This window comes from Pithys albifrons, chromosome 10, assembly GCF_047495875.1.
Source record: "Pithys albifrons albifrons isolate INPA30051 chromosome 10, PitAlb_v1, whole genome shotgun sequence".
Taxonomy (NCBI): Eukaryota; Metazoa; Chordata; class Aves; order Passeriformes; family Thamnophilidae; genus Pithys; species Pithys albifrons.
The window spans coordinates 6,238,021-6,253,822 of record NC_092467.1 but is presented as its reverse complement, the minus strand read 5'-3'; the positions used below and the strand labels follow the sequence as shown (position 1 = coordinate 6,253,822).

The following is a 15,802-nucleotide window of genomic DNA, read 5'->3' as shown; positions in this document are numbered from 1 at the left end:
CAATAATTATCTGTGAGAAAACTTCACCAGCTCTTTTTTTACCTCCCCTTTTTCTCTCTCTAGGCTGGCTAATGTCATTAGGCATCTATTCATAGATCCCCATTTAATCTGGTGATATTTAAGTAGTCTTTAAAGCATCCCTTGTTCATATGAGTTAAGTGAAGCCATTTCCAGACATGCTGATTTGCAAGCTAAGAACTACTTAGCCATTGCTACCCTGGAGCAAACAGGGTGTTGAAATATTGAAAACAAACTGAACCCCTCTCCATAACTGATAGTTTTACCTCGCTTGTTAAGCTCTCAATACTGTGCCTGTGCTTCATCCTGAAGCAGAAAGGCCCCTCTTCTTTCACTGCTACTCAGAAACAGAGATTTCTATTAATCTCTCTGCCAACGCTTCCTCCCTGTGATTTCCTGTTCAATTTCACACATCTGAAGGGACTAAAAGTTTTCTCTACACATCAAAACTTGCAGCTTTTTAAGCCAAGTTCAAGCTAAGCTGTTATCCCCTCACTTTATTCCCTCCTTATCCAGTCACACTGAGTATGTGTTCCCTTGGCCGTGGTGTGTGGGCTGGGACCCTTCAATCTGGGCACAAATTCCACCTGCAACACGGTGTCATGTGGAGGAAGGTGGAGGAAAGGAGGAGAAGAGAGGCTGGGAAGATGGATGGGTCTGTGCTTCCCTGTACCACTGCTGTTCTCTCACCATCAGGGGAGGAAAAGGGACCCTCTGAGCAAACAGGGAGAAGGGGAGGGAAGATGCCTTACCAGTAGGAGTTGATAATCTTGCAGAAGACCAGCTCACAACACATTTTCAGGTTGCACTGATGATCTGCCAATTCACTCTGTGAGCACCTGCTGGGATCTGCTTCGCAGTTTTCATCTGACTCATACACAGCCTTGATAAACTCCCCTGGAAAAAAGGAAGAGGATGAGAAACCAGCATAGTTAGAGAGGAAAAGCCTACTTGACACACCTTTAAATCCTGATTATGTCTTCCCCTGGCCTGTCCTGCTCCCGGTGTCTGTGGCACCAGACACCAGATGTTGGGGACATGACTCCTCCCAGCCCTGTCCCAGCAGAGCACGGCCAGCTCTGACGCTTCAGCCTCCTGTGCCCTCACTGTCCCCGGGCACAAGTGCAAAAACAGGATGGCTTTGCTTAGCAACCCTGCAGACACTTCACTTATGGCCTAAGGAGGAGGATTTGACTTTGTATTCAAACTGTGCTACCAACTGTAAAATTTATCCCCAGTCTTAGAAATGAAGCTCTGTGTTATTTGTCTTCATAACTTCCCCAGGAAATGCACTTGGCAATGATATGTATTTATATTATTTCTAAACATGCCATTTTTTTAATGTTAAAAAGTGTCACCTTGCTCTTGAATAGGAGTTATACCCGAGCTCTAGCTCTAGATGCTGCTAATTTTCTCAACCTCTTATATCAACACCTTACAGCATTTTTGTAGCCTGCAGCTTTCCAAGTCCCTGGCATTTCTGTCACTCTTCCCTTACATCACCACAACAGAAGCTGCACACATACCAACCAGATGAAGCTGCCTTTGTCTAACATACTGGAATGAACTACTCACTAGTTTCCCTCCTCTACAAGCAGGCATTTCAAGTGGTTTTCAAACTGTTGGTATTCACTAAGAAATATTCTTTATTCATTGATTTAATGATTCAAAGTCTTTCAAGTTCATCTCCTCAGATGATCTCGCTGGCTCTGAGCAAATGCCAGAGGGCTTGTTTGTGCAAAAGGGGTTTGTCCTAAATCTTTGTTTTCCTAAAACCCCTTAAAAACCTCCCACCCCTCCCCAAATCTCAACACAGCACTGTTGTTACAAGCAAAATAGACACCACATTTTCTTAAGCTTTTTTTTTTTGTGATGGGGTCTAAAAAATTTCAGCTGATCACTTCTTTGCAAAACCCTTCAGCATCACTTTTGTTGAGCCAATTCTGTTTGAACTGTTGTGTACTGGATAGTGCCTTTTTTTCCTTAAGCACATTTGAAACTTACTCTTTGTGGCCCACAAGGCCCTGCCTTAATCACATATAAGATGCCCTTACAGACGTGTTGCATTGCTAACACCAAGTGTAGTCTCATTAATCCTTTCACAGAACATGCAGCTGAGCAAAATGACATTTAAAACTTGACAAAGATTAGAGGGGGATATTGTCATGAGCAATGTTTGCCCTGAGCTGTAGACAGCCTGGACAACCTTAGGGGGATTGTCCATCTCTCCTGTCTGTGATTTACCATCTTACCACTCAGCTCTAAATGATGTATTAGAAGTCATTAATGTTGAAATATTTTTATGCAATTACTGCACATTAAGAGCTGGCAGTCAGCAGTAATGGAGTGGTCTCCCAGCTGAAGGTTCAGCCTGCTGGGAAGCACAGCACAAAGCACCACTTGCTCGTTTGCCCATACCAGGCAAGAGCCTATTCCCTTTTTTCAACTGCTGCTCAGTGGTTCCACCCAGGAGAGCAAGAGCACCAGAACAGGCTCATTACACTTCAGAAATGGCCAAACTGGATGTAATCACAGCCCTGCCTATGCTGACCCTTGGAGCACTAATTTAGCCAGCTATCTCCCTGATGCCTTGCCAGCGTCTGGGATTGCTGAGGACAAGCGAGACTGCTGGGAAACCAAGCTGCTTGGCTTCTTCCTTTGGTTTTTCTGAAAGGATGTGGTGTGGGACTTGGTTTTGGCCTGATCTTGTTTCCCTCGTATCAATTTCCAAAGCTTTCTTCATCCCAGAAACAACGGGGACATGGGTGGCTCCTTGTGCAATTGTGGGCAGCAAAGATTGTGTGGAGTTGGTAGAAGCTGCCTGAGGGTTTCTGTGGAAAAGAGAGCTCCTGCTTAAGTTGTGTGGACAGGAATTCCCAAGGCAGTGCCTCGTGACTACAGCAGAAGCTTTTGGTGGAAGTGGGACAATAATACAATTACCAGAATCCACCCCAGCACATAACTGTGGACATTAAGACCCTGTGGAAGGAATAGAGTAGGAGATCACAGGTTGGCCAGGCAGTACTAATGAGGCAGTGAATAATGAGCATTTGGGATAAACACAGGCCAGAGGCCCCCCAGACAGAGCACATCTCGATCTCCTGCCCTGGGATGCTCAGCAGCCCTGCAGCCTCAATCCCTGCCCTTGTTTCTCTAGGGACTGTGTACAATAATCCCTTTTTTAAGCCTATTTGTATATCAGATGGAACAATCAGCACTGTCCACAAAGCAACTGCAGTGTTATACCCTTTTATCACACCAGAGAAAAGTTACCCAGACAGATGAAACACGGTAATACAAGCTTTAAGAGGGACTCAGCTATGCCAAATCAAGCTTGCCTTGCCTTGGGTGCTGCTCCTGCAGGGACCTAAGGGGACCCTCCTCCATGTGGAGGAAAAGCATTGAGAGCAAGACTAGAGCACATTTGTTATCTGGGTATCAGACACCTGTGCTGAGCACTGAGGCAGCTCCTTCCCATCCCACATTCCCAGCTGCAGGAGGCCTCAGCCATGCTGCAGCCAGCTCAGGGCCAGGCCCTGCAGTGCAGACAGACTCTGGGACAGACAGGAACCCTCTTACCTAGTGCATCCTGAAGGTACTTCTGTCCTACCAACTTGAGGTACTCCTCAATGGCTTTGGTGGCAAGTGTGTTCTCCCTGAAGATCAACACATCGTGTTCCCCACAACGATCCACCTCAGCCATCACCAAATCCGTCAAGAAGTCCTGAAGAAAAAGGTCAATTAGCAAAGGTTGCTTTAACCAGGTTGAGCTGTGCCAGCCTAACTGCAGAAGTACAGAAGGAAGGATAAACAGAGGAGCCACAGGATTACTGAAATAATTGCTCAGCTTGGGAAAAGGGGTGCAGCTGGTACATGAAATAAGGGCTGAGGAAATAGCCAGAGCTCCTTTTGCATTTATTACACTTATAAAATGATACAGATCACGAATTATAAAGGGAGGAGCAGAAGCCTCTAAAAGAAAACCTTTATAGCTAAGCTTGTCTTTTGATTTAGCTCCTGAGCAGAACCCCTCACCAGTTTGTTTATCTGTGGCTTTGTCTGCTGAAAGAAACTGCTATTATATCTGTATTTTTATATGGAATATTTCATACAAATTTGGACTTAAAAATCCAGATTGTAAGCAAGGCACAAGTTCTTACAGTTTGGTGAAACTCAAGACAAATGGCATAATAAATTAAATTCACAAACCCAAAGTGGTTCAGGGTTTGGGGGAGAAAAAAGTTATCATACTTGCTTTGGATCTATATGGCTGAATTTGAACTGTATTCAATTGCTCAGGCAGGAACCATCAGCAAGCCTTGATACAGAGAATAAGCTCTTGATGCAGGGTCTAATTCTGCAGTAATACTTATTTCCAGAAGTGATAACTTTGTGTGAGTCAAGGACATTTAGTGCTCTTGGTTTTCAATCCATTATTGCTGTTTCTTTTCAACAAAATCTGAGAGAATTCTTTCCACCTGGTGCAAACTGGGAACATCCAGCTGTATCCCCATCAACAACTGGAAATGCATCACTTTGGAGCTTTAGGTTATGGCAGCCTGAGTCACTCAGTGCTTCCCATAGATAGAGGTTCAAACCTTCACACACCAGGAATGCAAAGCTATAACAGGCAGCACTGCAGGAATCCGTAGCCTGTTTTCCAGCAGGATTTCAACACAATCCCAGCTACCAGCTTCTCTCATCACACAACTTCAGGAATGAGCTCCTATCACACACTCTCCTGTCACAGAGCACCAGCCTTCCCAAGATGTATGTCGAGGGGCATGTGATTATGCAAACAGAAAATGACCTTTCTGGAACACTCAGACGAGGCTGTCCCTTGGATGTTGCTTATGGCCACCCTCCCACATCCCCACCCCTGCCTTGTGCTTGGCTGGGCTTCACTGGAAGAAGCTGAGTGCAGCTTGGTACTGCTCACACACCCAGCTGGAAGGGCATCCACATAAATCAATGCCTCTTAATGCTTCTCAGAGTTTCCCAGGACCTGCAGGATACTCTCCCACAATGTATTTGAAGAAACCAGCATGTACCCAGAAATCCTAACATCCTTTGGGCAGGGGGGATCACCATTACCTCTGTATAGATTTTCCAAGTGGCTGTTCAAACACTGCCCAGATCGATGCTGGTATTGATTTGCTGACTCAGCGGTGGCACCCACTGCTTATTGTATCACAGGCTTATTTAGAGGAGATGCTATTTGGAGAATTCTCCAGTTTATCAATCTCTTGCTAATTTATCTCTTAATCTATGTTCTGATTTTAGAAATGCAGGAAAGCTTCCTGAACACTCAGGTGTAGGCCCTGATTTTTTAGAACAACACAAAGTTACATACATGCTTACACTTTGTACACAGCACCTTCTGCTGTTGCTAATGGTGATGGGCTCCCCAGTTTCCACCTGAAATCACCCATCAGTAGCCAGAGTCACTCCAACAGGAGTCACCTGTGCTTACCTTGGCTCTCCCAGTGCTCTGAAGAATGTGCACCAAGGCACAAGCCATCTCCTCCTTGTTCTTGACGCTGATCACGGGTTCCAGCACGGAGCACAGCAGGGCGTAGTTGCTGGTAACATACTCCCCAAATTCTTTGTATTGCTCCATGGGCAAGATGGTGATGGTCTGGTAACGGGACTTGATGCGAATGGAAGGCCCCCCTGCCTTCCCTTTGTTGGCTGTGGGTGTGCTGACCGGGTACCATTTCTCCACAAACTGGCGGCCCGTCACGCTGGCTGTGGGAATGTTAACCAGCCCTATGTAATTGTTCTTGTCCTTTTTCTTTTTCTTCTCCACATCCTTGTAGATGTGAACTGTGATGCTCTGAACGTGTGGGAGAGTGTAGAACTCAAAGTGCTCTCCCCAGAATATGTTGTCTGCTTTTGCTTTGCTGGTGGTGCGGGCAAAGAGAGTGTCATCAAGGCACAGCTCACAGAAGTATTTCTTCTTGGGGGTCAGGTCCTTGGCCTCAATGATCCAGAGGCGCAGCACGTTCTCAGCTCGACGGCAGTTGTCCTGTGCAGAAGAAAGAGCTCAGTTTTCATCCCAAGCCCCTGAAAGTTGAATATTTTGTCTTCTAAAACAGCGGCAAAGGGCTGCTTGTTGTGCTCAAGGTAAGAACAGAGCCAGAATTCAGAATCAGATTCTCTGATCCAGAGAGAATCAGAATCTCTAGAAAACTGGATGTTTTCTAAAACTGAAGAAAAAGGGATGTATTTTGTATGTCAAGGGTGGGGACTGGAACATTTTTCTTCTTCAAAAGCAGTATTTGAAATGCTTTAGAAAACAAACACTGCACAGGAGCCCCTCAGGAGCTGCTGGACTGGTGTGGCAGGCTGCCTTGTTCACTCTTGTAACTCCCAGAGCACTGTTTGCCTCTCTCTGGAACGTGGGATGGAGTGAGTTATCAGATTCCCCTTCTCACTCTGGCTCCAATTCCTTTTACTTTGTTTTTTTGTTTGTTTTTGTTTTGGGGGGTTGGGTTTTTTTTTTCCTTCCCCGAACTGTGCCCCTACAGTAGAACCTGCCCCTTAGGAAGCCATGCCCCATCCTTCCCTGGTGCCTGGTACCAGCAACCCAGGGTGCAGGATGCCAGGCAGGCCCTGGGGCAGGGATCAGGACTATTTCCTCATTAAAGGTTTGACCTACTGCACTCCCTGGAATAGCACACGGCAGCTTTAGACACACGGATGAGCTGACGGCTCCCCAGACTGAATTAATTGAGGATGCATCCGTGGGAAGCTCTGGTACACCGGACTAAAATCCAATCATACCACCTCCATTCCCCCACTAATCTTATTTCCGCAGTTCCTATTACCTTCATCGGCTGCGATATTCGGCGTATGTTTTCCATCCACCAGTCCCTCTCTGCTGCAGAGGAACAACTGAAGCATTTACTGCCCTTGGAGTAGGTTACCTGGAACAAGTAAATGACAGGCTTAGTCCAGGCAAGCCTGGGGGACATGTAAGAGGCTGCAAAAAGCAAGGAAGGAGATAAGCCATGCTTGAGTAACAAAGTAAATAAGAAAAAGGCAGGTAAACAGTACAGCAGCCTGAAAGGGAGAGAGCTTAAAAGGCCCACAAAATGCAGGGAGCAAAATAAAAGTCAGCTTGAATTTATATAAACAAACATATGAGGAGCAGCAGAGGCTCATCTTAAAGACTCTTAAACAAAGCTTTAATGAACCAGCTAATTTGGTTTTTTTTAAAGCAGTTGTTAATTGATCCTTAGCCATTCAAAGCTTGCTGTTTTCCCAGTTAAGGCCCAGAGGCAGATGATTTGGGTACTAAGTGTAAAGACAGACAGAACGAACAATGCATTAATATAAGGCAAAACAGACTGGAAATTATGACTTCAGTAAAAATACACTATTTCCAAGAGTCCACACAGGCAGCAAGTCTAAAAACAACTGAGGGAGTTGTGCTCTGCTCCAGCCCTGACACTCATTGCTGATGGAGGGAACAGGAGGGAACTACCTCAGTTTCTTCCACTGTTACGTGGCCTGACAAGCCTCATTTGCTCTTTCCATTCATTTGTGCACACAATTACAAAGCAGTGTGAGGCTGCAGCATCAGAGCTAAGCTGTTGCCAGCATTTTCCACCCAGCTCCCCAAACCTAAGCAAGCTGCAAAGTGCTTCCAACCAGAAGAATGAGGCCGAAGCAAACAAGAACAGTTCCTGGATGCATCTCGAGGGAGCAGAGCCTGATATGCTGGTTTACTGCCAGAATTTTCCAGGCTGTAAACAGATCTTTGTTGCAGAAGTTCAGCCCCATCTGACTAATCCTGCTGAAGACAGAGAGTCACCCAGCCCTGCCAGGGCAGGTGATGGCAGCCCCAGCTGCATCCAAACACACACAGGAGCTGCAAGGGCAGGGCTGTTCGTGGAGCAGAGCTCGGAGCCACAGCCTGCAGTCTCTGCTGAAACAGCACAGGGACCTTTGGATCCTGTTCCACTGTGCCATGGACACGTCCTTGGCTACTGAGCTTCTCCTCTGGCAGCTGGAGAATGGGCTGAGCTAATGGAAGGGGCTCTGACTGGAAAGTCCATTTCTCGGTTCCAGTAATTTTCTAAATTTAATTTTCAGGTGAATTTGGATGTGAACACACAGCTCATGTACAGACTATTGCATGTTCATTGTATGGCATGTTCATTGTATTGCATGTGCCAAGTGTACATTTGCATGCAAACCACACATGCTTAGGTATTTATTCAATTAAAGAGATTTTTCAATCAGAAGACGTGGTAATTGAAAAAGATTCCTCTCTGTTGAGTGATTGATGCCATTAGCCTCAAGGACTTCATAATCACATGCTGGTTCAACAGCCCCCACCCACACCAGAGCACAGCAGCAGCTGATGATCTGTTTTCCAGTTCCCAAGTCCCCAAGTGTTCTCTCCGAGGGCTCAGGGTGAGTGACAGCTGTGTGTTTGTGGAGTGTGTTCCTCACCTCAAAGCAGAAGTCTCGTCCAAGGATGCTGCTGTGGAGTGGTTTGACATAGACTGCTTCTTCTGCTGCAAAATCCAGAGTCTCGATGGTGTTGGCGTGGTTCAGTAAAGACTCATGGGAACGGGACTCCTTCAGCTTGGGCAGCTCACGTGGTCTGCAGGACAAGAAGGAAAGGAAACATCACTCTTCTCACAATTGCCAAAAGAGCTGGCAAGATCCCAGACAAAACTGCAGCTTGTTGGTGCTTATTCAGAACAACTTCTACAATTAGTCTGCAAACCTTATGAAAATAACATTAGGCCAGTAACCCCAGACTCCCGAGGGAATATCCAGCTACACATGCCTAGGAAGTCCATTCCCACTGACCTAGAAATTGTAGCAGCCGAGCTGTCAGTGAAAGAACAGCAGCAAAACAGAAAGTTCAGAGCTGCTGAAATCTGAAGAAAAGCCACAGACAGCTTTGGATATATTACTGAAAATATTTTATTACTGGCTAGATCAGTAGACAAACACTGTGTATTAGTGGCAAAAAGCACATGGACCCCCAAATCTGTAACCAATGCAGAATGAGAGCTACTCATTAGAGCACATGACCCCCCCACACAATACATTTGGTTTTTAACATACATAACCCTTACAATAAAGTCAAATACGCAAATTTTTTCCCACTTCACAATGCTCAAGTCAGGCATCTACATTGACATTTAGCATTTTATTCTTCATGCTTCTTCCAGTTTGAACCATTTCCCATTTTCTGGATACCTCCATTCTATTTTAATGTCTCCTTGCTAACACATGCTGCTTCTCCTTTTCAGCTGACTGTCCTGTACATCCCTGACCTCCACCAGAGCTGGCATCTCCCAAATTCACAGTACCTCTTTATCAAGGCAGCCTTCTCTTTGTCCCCACCAGTTCCTGAACACTTCTCAAAGACATATCCATCCCTCCACTATGTCACAGCTTTTGGCAAACAACAGCAATGTTATAATGCTGTCTGCACCCTCACAGTTTGATTTAATACAACATTTGAGCACAGTGTCAAATAGTGCTGCAAAACATGCCCAGTTTACAGGGGACATGATTTCACCTTTGCTCCTTCTGGTTCCAAACTGACACCTGAACTAGAAGCTTCTGCAATAAAGTTATATAATACTTGAAGCACAACTTGCATCTCAGGGTAAACGCCATGTACAGACACATCTTATTTTTCCTGTGGCTCCAATTCAGTCAAAGCCTTCATGGCTGACCAACAAGGAGGAAGAGCTCTCAGCTTAACAGAAAAGGAGCTGTTTACCTGGCAGGTCTAGATTTTGTTAAGATGTTGATGTCCCTATAATGAGTGATCCGTGAGAGTGTATCCATAAATGTGGCTGCCCATACAGAACATGTGACTGAGCACAAGGAACAGCTGTGAAAGCAGAGGCATCAGCTCTCTACACATGACACAGAGAAAGGTGGTGCTCCTGTGTCCACCCTCACACTATTTCCTCTTTTATTCAATTCCTAGACCAAGACTCAGTATCAAATGGAAAATGTTCTAAAAAATGTTATCTATGGAGGAGTGAAAACACAGCTACCTCTAGCAGCTTCCTTAATTTTGAAAAATAAGTAGGTTTTGTACATGTCCTTTACATATTTTATATAAAAAAAATCCTCATGATCAGTATCCTTATCAAAATTCTCCTACCTGTGAGCAGTTCTGTAGGGAAACAAAGGAAAAAAATCCAAACATTTGAAAAAGGCATCTTAACAAAACCTTGGGTACCACAAAGGGTACATGTAATGCAACAAGCAGAGTTCACCTGACTGCTCCTTTGTGCAGAATGAAACGCCGAAGGTATTCAAGCAGATCCACACACGGTAAGATTTATTACACGGTAAGGGAGAACTTTGTTCCCTTTTAATATATTGAATGACCTAAGTGCAGCCAGCAAAACCCTTTGAAGGGAGGAATATTCCAAAGACACTGATTTCAGATGCAAAGCAGCAGCCCTGGTACAAGGCTGTGCTTTGTTCTAACAGGTTCCAGCAGCAGCCGAACCAACGCAAACCGAAAACCTCAGCCATGTATAATTGAGCACTTGCTGCAGTTGAGGTAGGGCAAGCCTAAAATAAACACACCACAATACACCACTTTAATGTCATCTCTGCAAGATCCTCTCTAATTTCTCCTCTCAAGAAAGCACTGCTGAGGTCACTTGGCTTCTGTCCCTGCCCCAAACTCTCAGCAATTCCAGCCCTTCCAAAGTACGTGGGTGTTGGGAGCCTGCAGCCAGCTCCTGGTCAGCGAAGGAAAGCATGGAGTGGTCACAAAGAGGGGGAAGAGGAGGGAAAGAGGGATAATTACCGAAGAAAGGAGAAAGAAAAAGAGATTTTGCAAATCCCAGTTCAGCAGAGGCTGCGCTTGGAGCAAGACAGGGCAAGCAGACCTACATGAAACAATTGTAGAGCCACCTAGCAGTGCATCCCCAAATCATAGCGGTGCCACAGCCCTTCCCTTCCAACTTCCTTCTCTGGGCTACATCTCAGACAACAAATCCTGCCGGGAGAGGAAGAAAGGCACAAAACAAATCCAAGAGGAGTTCTTCCGCAAGCCTCAGGTTACGGATTTCAGAGGAACATCCTGCCAGGCAGATACGCCAGGGCAAGGAGAGCAGCCAGTGCAGAGAGCTCTGCCCTCGGCGGCTGCGCGCCCACCTGCCCCACGGGGGCATGGAGAGGCTCCCAGGAGAGGCCCCAGCTCCAGGTTGCCATGACACAGCCTCCCCTGAGGAGATTAGGGGGGGCTGGCAACTGGGAGAGGCAGCAGGCGAGGGGAGACATGGCAAAGGTGACCTTTCCAGAGAGAGGAGTTCCTTCCTCCTCATGCGTTACTATGAATTTGATGAGATCTGGTCATTAAAGCCCTAGTGAGAGAGCAAGATATCAGCCAAGAAAGCCTTGTGAGAAGTATGAATGTGATTCGTGTTGGCAAAAAGGAATGGGTTACTGGGGCTCCTATTGTGACATGAAAAGAAACACAGCTCAGTTGGTTAAAACTTGGCTGTAATAATGCCAAGGTCATGGGTTCAATCCCCTGTGTGGGCCACTGACTTAAGAGCTGGACTCGAAGATCCTTGTGGGTCCCTTCCAACTCAGAATAGTCTGTGATATGGCCAGCCAATTAAACAAAAATTTCAACTTACACCCACATGGAGAGATAAACGGGATAGTGTTAAATCACTTTACCTTCTATAACTTTGTCAAGGACCACATGAATTGTAACAAGAAAGTTCAAGAGTTAAATCTTTCCTGCATCTAAGGGGAACAGAATTTATGGTGGGGTTATCACGGGGGTTGTAAAAGTGACTTAGCTGTAGTATTATAAGAACCATATGTTAAACTGCTTAACAATGCACCTAGAATGTTTATGCATGAGTAAAATGAATATGTAGTAGCTGAATAAATGCAAGAATTACACTGTGTTCGAGGTGTGATGGTGGCAAATGCTTTGCTCGCACCCAGCGTGCTGAATTGCTTCTACCATGTAATAAACTTTGATTGAAAACCCACAAGGTTGAGACTGTTTCTCACAGCCTCCAAACTGCCTCTGGGGACAGGGCAGGGGCAAGGACAGGTACACACAGTGACTACACTCCGTGTCTCTGCATCCCATCTTGGAAGTTACACCTGGCAGTAGCATCTCTCCTGCTCCATGCTCTGCTGACTAGTCAGCTGTGAGCATCTGGGGTTGTTGCAGAGCATCTGGAGCACTGGTAGTTTTGTTGACTCAGGGTCCAGATTTGAACAATCCCTTGAAGTTACTGTATTTAAAACAGCTCAATAAACTGATTAAGTGGCTCGGAATTGACACTTTATCTTCCATAAACATCAGAGCAAAGTCATAAAGCCGTTGGTTAGATGCAACCACATGCATTTAGTACATGCATTTGTAAGCACCACGGTATAGATTTCATCTATTGATAGATCTGCAAGGCAAATCATTGACTTGTGCCTAAATCAGCAGCATCCCAATCAATATGGGCAACAATTATACAGAAATGATAGTTCTCTGCAGCTTTAAAGCCTCATCTGATATGCTGAAGCAGTAACAAGGAAAGAAAATTGCTTGCTGACTTCCCCTTTGGCACAGATGCCATGAATGTATTTCCCAATGTCCAGCAAAGGGGCTGGATTCACAGGGTCCCTCCTGTATTGGGTTGGAAGCTACTGGTAAAATGAGTATTGCTCAGTCTCTGTCAGGAGAGAGGTAATCCCAGGGAAGCAGATTACTGTAAACAGGAAGATCACACATGCAAAAGGTGGGGGAAGGGTTGTTTGTACAAATCTGTTTCTGTTAAACACCTCCATTAACAACACAAATCCTGTTTTAAATTACAATTAACCTCCCGTGATCAACTTTTTTATCCTGCTGCTTTTTCGATCTACAACAGAGATTACAGAGGAGCTACATGGGAGTTCAGAGCAAATAGTTAGCAAAGCAACAAGTAATTCTTACACAGGTATTCTCTACCATTTCTTTCCAAGAGGAAAAACAGGCAGAGGAGGAGGAGGAGGATGTCAGGCAACTTTTTTAAAACTTCTCACCTCTTTTCATATGTTTTGGGGTACTGGTCTTCAGAACTACATAATTTTTTTCTAAATCACAGCCCAGACAATGCCCCAAGCCACTGACCTGTGACTGCTACTGAAAAAGAGCTCTCAAACAAGTCTGTCTTGCTGGCCCAGTCCCGAGCTGACCCTCTCTCTTTGCACACCATAATTCAGTAATTTTCCACGACAGGAAGATCTCGGTTGTAAGCTGGAAACTAAAAACCTCTGGCTTTCAGTGGCCACCCATGGCACACAGCAGTCTCTTAGCCAACTTCTATTATATTCCACTGTCTATAAGGCACGTAGGATAAAGGGTTAAATCCTAATTGCTCTGGTTATGAAGCTCTCCTGCTGATTTTGACCTATTTAAAAGCCAACCTACAAGGCACAAAAGACTTCCAATTACTGAGCTTACCAGGGAGAGCATATATTGCTTGCAAAACAAGCCTGTGGACATGAATAATCCAAAAGCTAAAAAAGCTAAACATTTAAAAATGAACTTTCCTTTCCTAAACTGGCATGAAAGGGAAGAACTGAGCCCAAGCATCCTGCTAGAGCCAAGTCCTGCACGAAGCTGCAGGTCTGCACGCTTCAAATAACCCCAGCACAATCCCCGTGTATTTAGAGACACTCCCCCAGATCAGAAAGGCAAATTCAATACTCAGCCACTCTGCAAAGTCGCAGGAGAGAGCCTGGGCTGGAATGCCATAGACTTTCTGCTGCCATTCCAGCCCTGCCGAACGGGACCGTACCTTCTCCAGCATCACCTGCAGTACAACACCTGTGCTCTGCCAGTGCTGCAGCATTAGGTTTCCCTGTCCAAGCGCTCATTTTGTAGGCACCACACCCCGCTTCGTTTTCCAACTGCCAATTAGCTGAACATCCTATTACTTGGTCAACAATCCTACAAGTCTAACCAGTTTCATTATTAAATTTTTTTTTTTTTCAAAAATCAGAAACTTGGGGTAACTTACTTAGCTGAAAGTTCTGCTCAGGTGTCGTTGAACGCTGGCCTTTTCTCTCAAGGTCCTACCCAAAGCCTCATTGTTTGAATCCTGGATTTGCAAAGCCCTTCCTTGCCTGCCTGCTCTCCCTGTGGATCACAGCTTGTCCAACAGACAACTCTCAGGCTGCCTTTCCCAGCAGGAGAGTCCTCCTCACTCCTCTGTCACCTGGTCCCTGCTATTAACGTTTCCAACTGGTTTGTTGTGATGGACCAGAGCAGCTTAACTGATTCAGTTTTGTTTCACTGCTAAACTATAGGTTAATGCTACATGGAGATGCTCAGGCTTTGCAGCAAAGCATCTGCCATTAAGAATATGTTTTTATTAGAGGGTCAAGGCACCCCAGCACCAAAGGTTTGTTACAGACACTGGGATCTTGCTCAGTTTTCACTGAAAACCAAACAACTGCATGAGGACTGAAAAAAACCTCAGACTGAACGAAGTATGTTCACCAAATCAGGAGAGAGGCGTCTCTCCGGAAACAAACCACTCCTCCCCTTTCCCCATCCTCCAGTGTGCTGATAGCAACAGATACGCTGAATGAATGCAAGCTCAGAGTGAGTCAAGTCTTAATAATGCCTTGTGTAACACAGGTTTCTATCCTGACATCTAAATCAGGGTGAAAATCCCCCACCCGTTTTCAAACACCGGCATTAAAATAGAACGAACTTGGAAACCACGGCAAGTTTTGCTTGTATTATTTCCCCGATCTGCGCTATTTTCTCACCGCGGAGACGCGGAGGGAGGAGCGAGGACTTACCGAAAGTAGAAGAAGCTGCTGCTGGAGGATTGGTACCGTTTCACCATGAACCCCAGAGCCATGGTTGGTTACCTGGTTACCTGCTTCCCTGCAACCTGCCCCAGCCCATGCCGACCAGCACACAGCGGATGCTGCGCTGCCGCTGGCTGATAATGCCATAAAATGACTGTCAGTAAGGCAGGAGGATTCCCACGTGGCAGTAAATCCCAACAGGGCCAAACCCTCCCAGCTGTCTGCAGGGCTTTGCTGTGTCGCCCAGACCATATGCAGCCAGTCACAACCATCTTCGTTCTCTCACCGTAAACAAAACTGTTGGTCCTCGTGGAAGAGCTCTCAAATTCCTGGCCACAAACTCAAAGTACAAATTTGGGCTCTCCTTTCAAATGTCGTTTTTCTTAAGTATTGTTTTTTGTGCTTTTTACGTGTTTTATATATTAAGGAGACTCATTAATACGTAACAAACTCGTTAGTATGTAACCAATTAATAATGACAAACATTAAAGATGAACATGTGAGTTGAAAAGCTCAAAGGGTGCAACAGGAAACAGGCTGGGAAAGCTGTGAAAGATGCTGCAGTGACATGGTGCCAGGTCACCTCATGGAGAGAGCTCTTGGCAACCTGGTGAGGTGCTGCACTGGCCACACACCTGAAAAGCCTCATTCACACCTGGCATGGGTCACAACCCAACAGACTCTGAGTCTTTCCACATCTGTGCCTCGTAAAGACAAAACACACATTTTCAAGTACAACAGACCACTCAGCAAACAGCCTGAACCTCAGAGAAGGGACGTGAAATACAGACTGAGAGGCTGCGGATTTCTACAGGACACCCAGATGCTGATCTGTGCTTCTGGAGGGGCACCACAGCTCTCTCCACTCCCCATTCACTAACCCAGACACTCTAAAATAGAGTTAAAAGCCAGAAGATGTAGGTTGGCCAATTGCTTTCTGCCAAACCAGAAA

At 45.6% G+C, this 15,802-nt stretch overlaps 1 protein-coding gene across 9 annotated transcripts in view; it reads right to left on the bottom strand.

Moving 5' to 3' along the window:
• RASAL2 (RAS protein activator like 2) overlaps positions 1-15,802 on the bottom strand; it is a 179,966-nt gene that overhangs the window by 22,410 nt on the left and 141,754 nt on the right. For all 9 annotated transcript variants that reach the window (XM_071564738.1, XM_071564739.1, XM_071564740.1 and 6 more), the window contains 5 exons: positions 8,482-8,635; positions 6,849-6,947; positions 5,492-6,046; positions 3,598-3,742; positions 771-915 (listed from right to left, as the gene is read on the bottom strand). In XM_071564738.1, the coding sequence (XP_071420839.1) occupies positions 771-915; positions 3,598-3,742; positions 5,492-6,046; positions 6,849-6,947; positions 8,482-8,635 (1,098 nt within the window). The remainder of the gene's footprint in view (positions 1-770; positions 916-3,597; positions 3,743-5,491; positions 6,047-6,848; positions 6,948-8,481; positions 8,636-15,802) is intronic.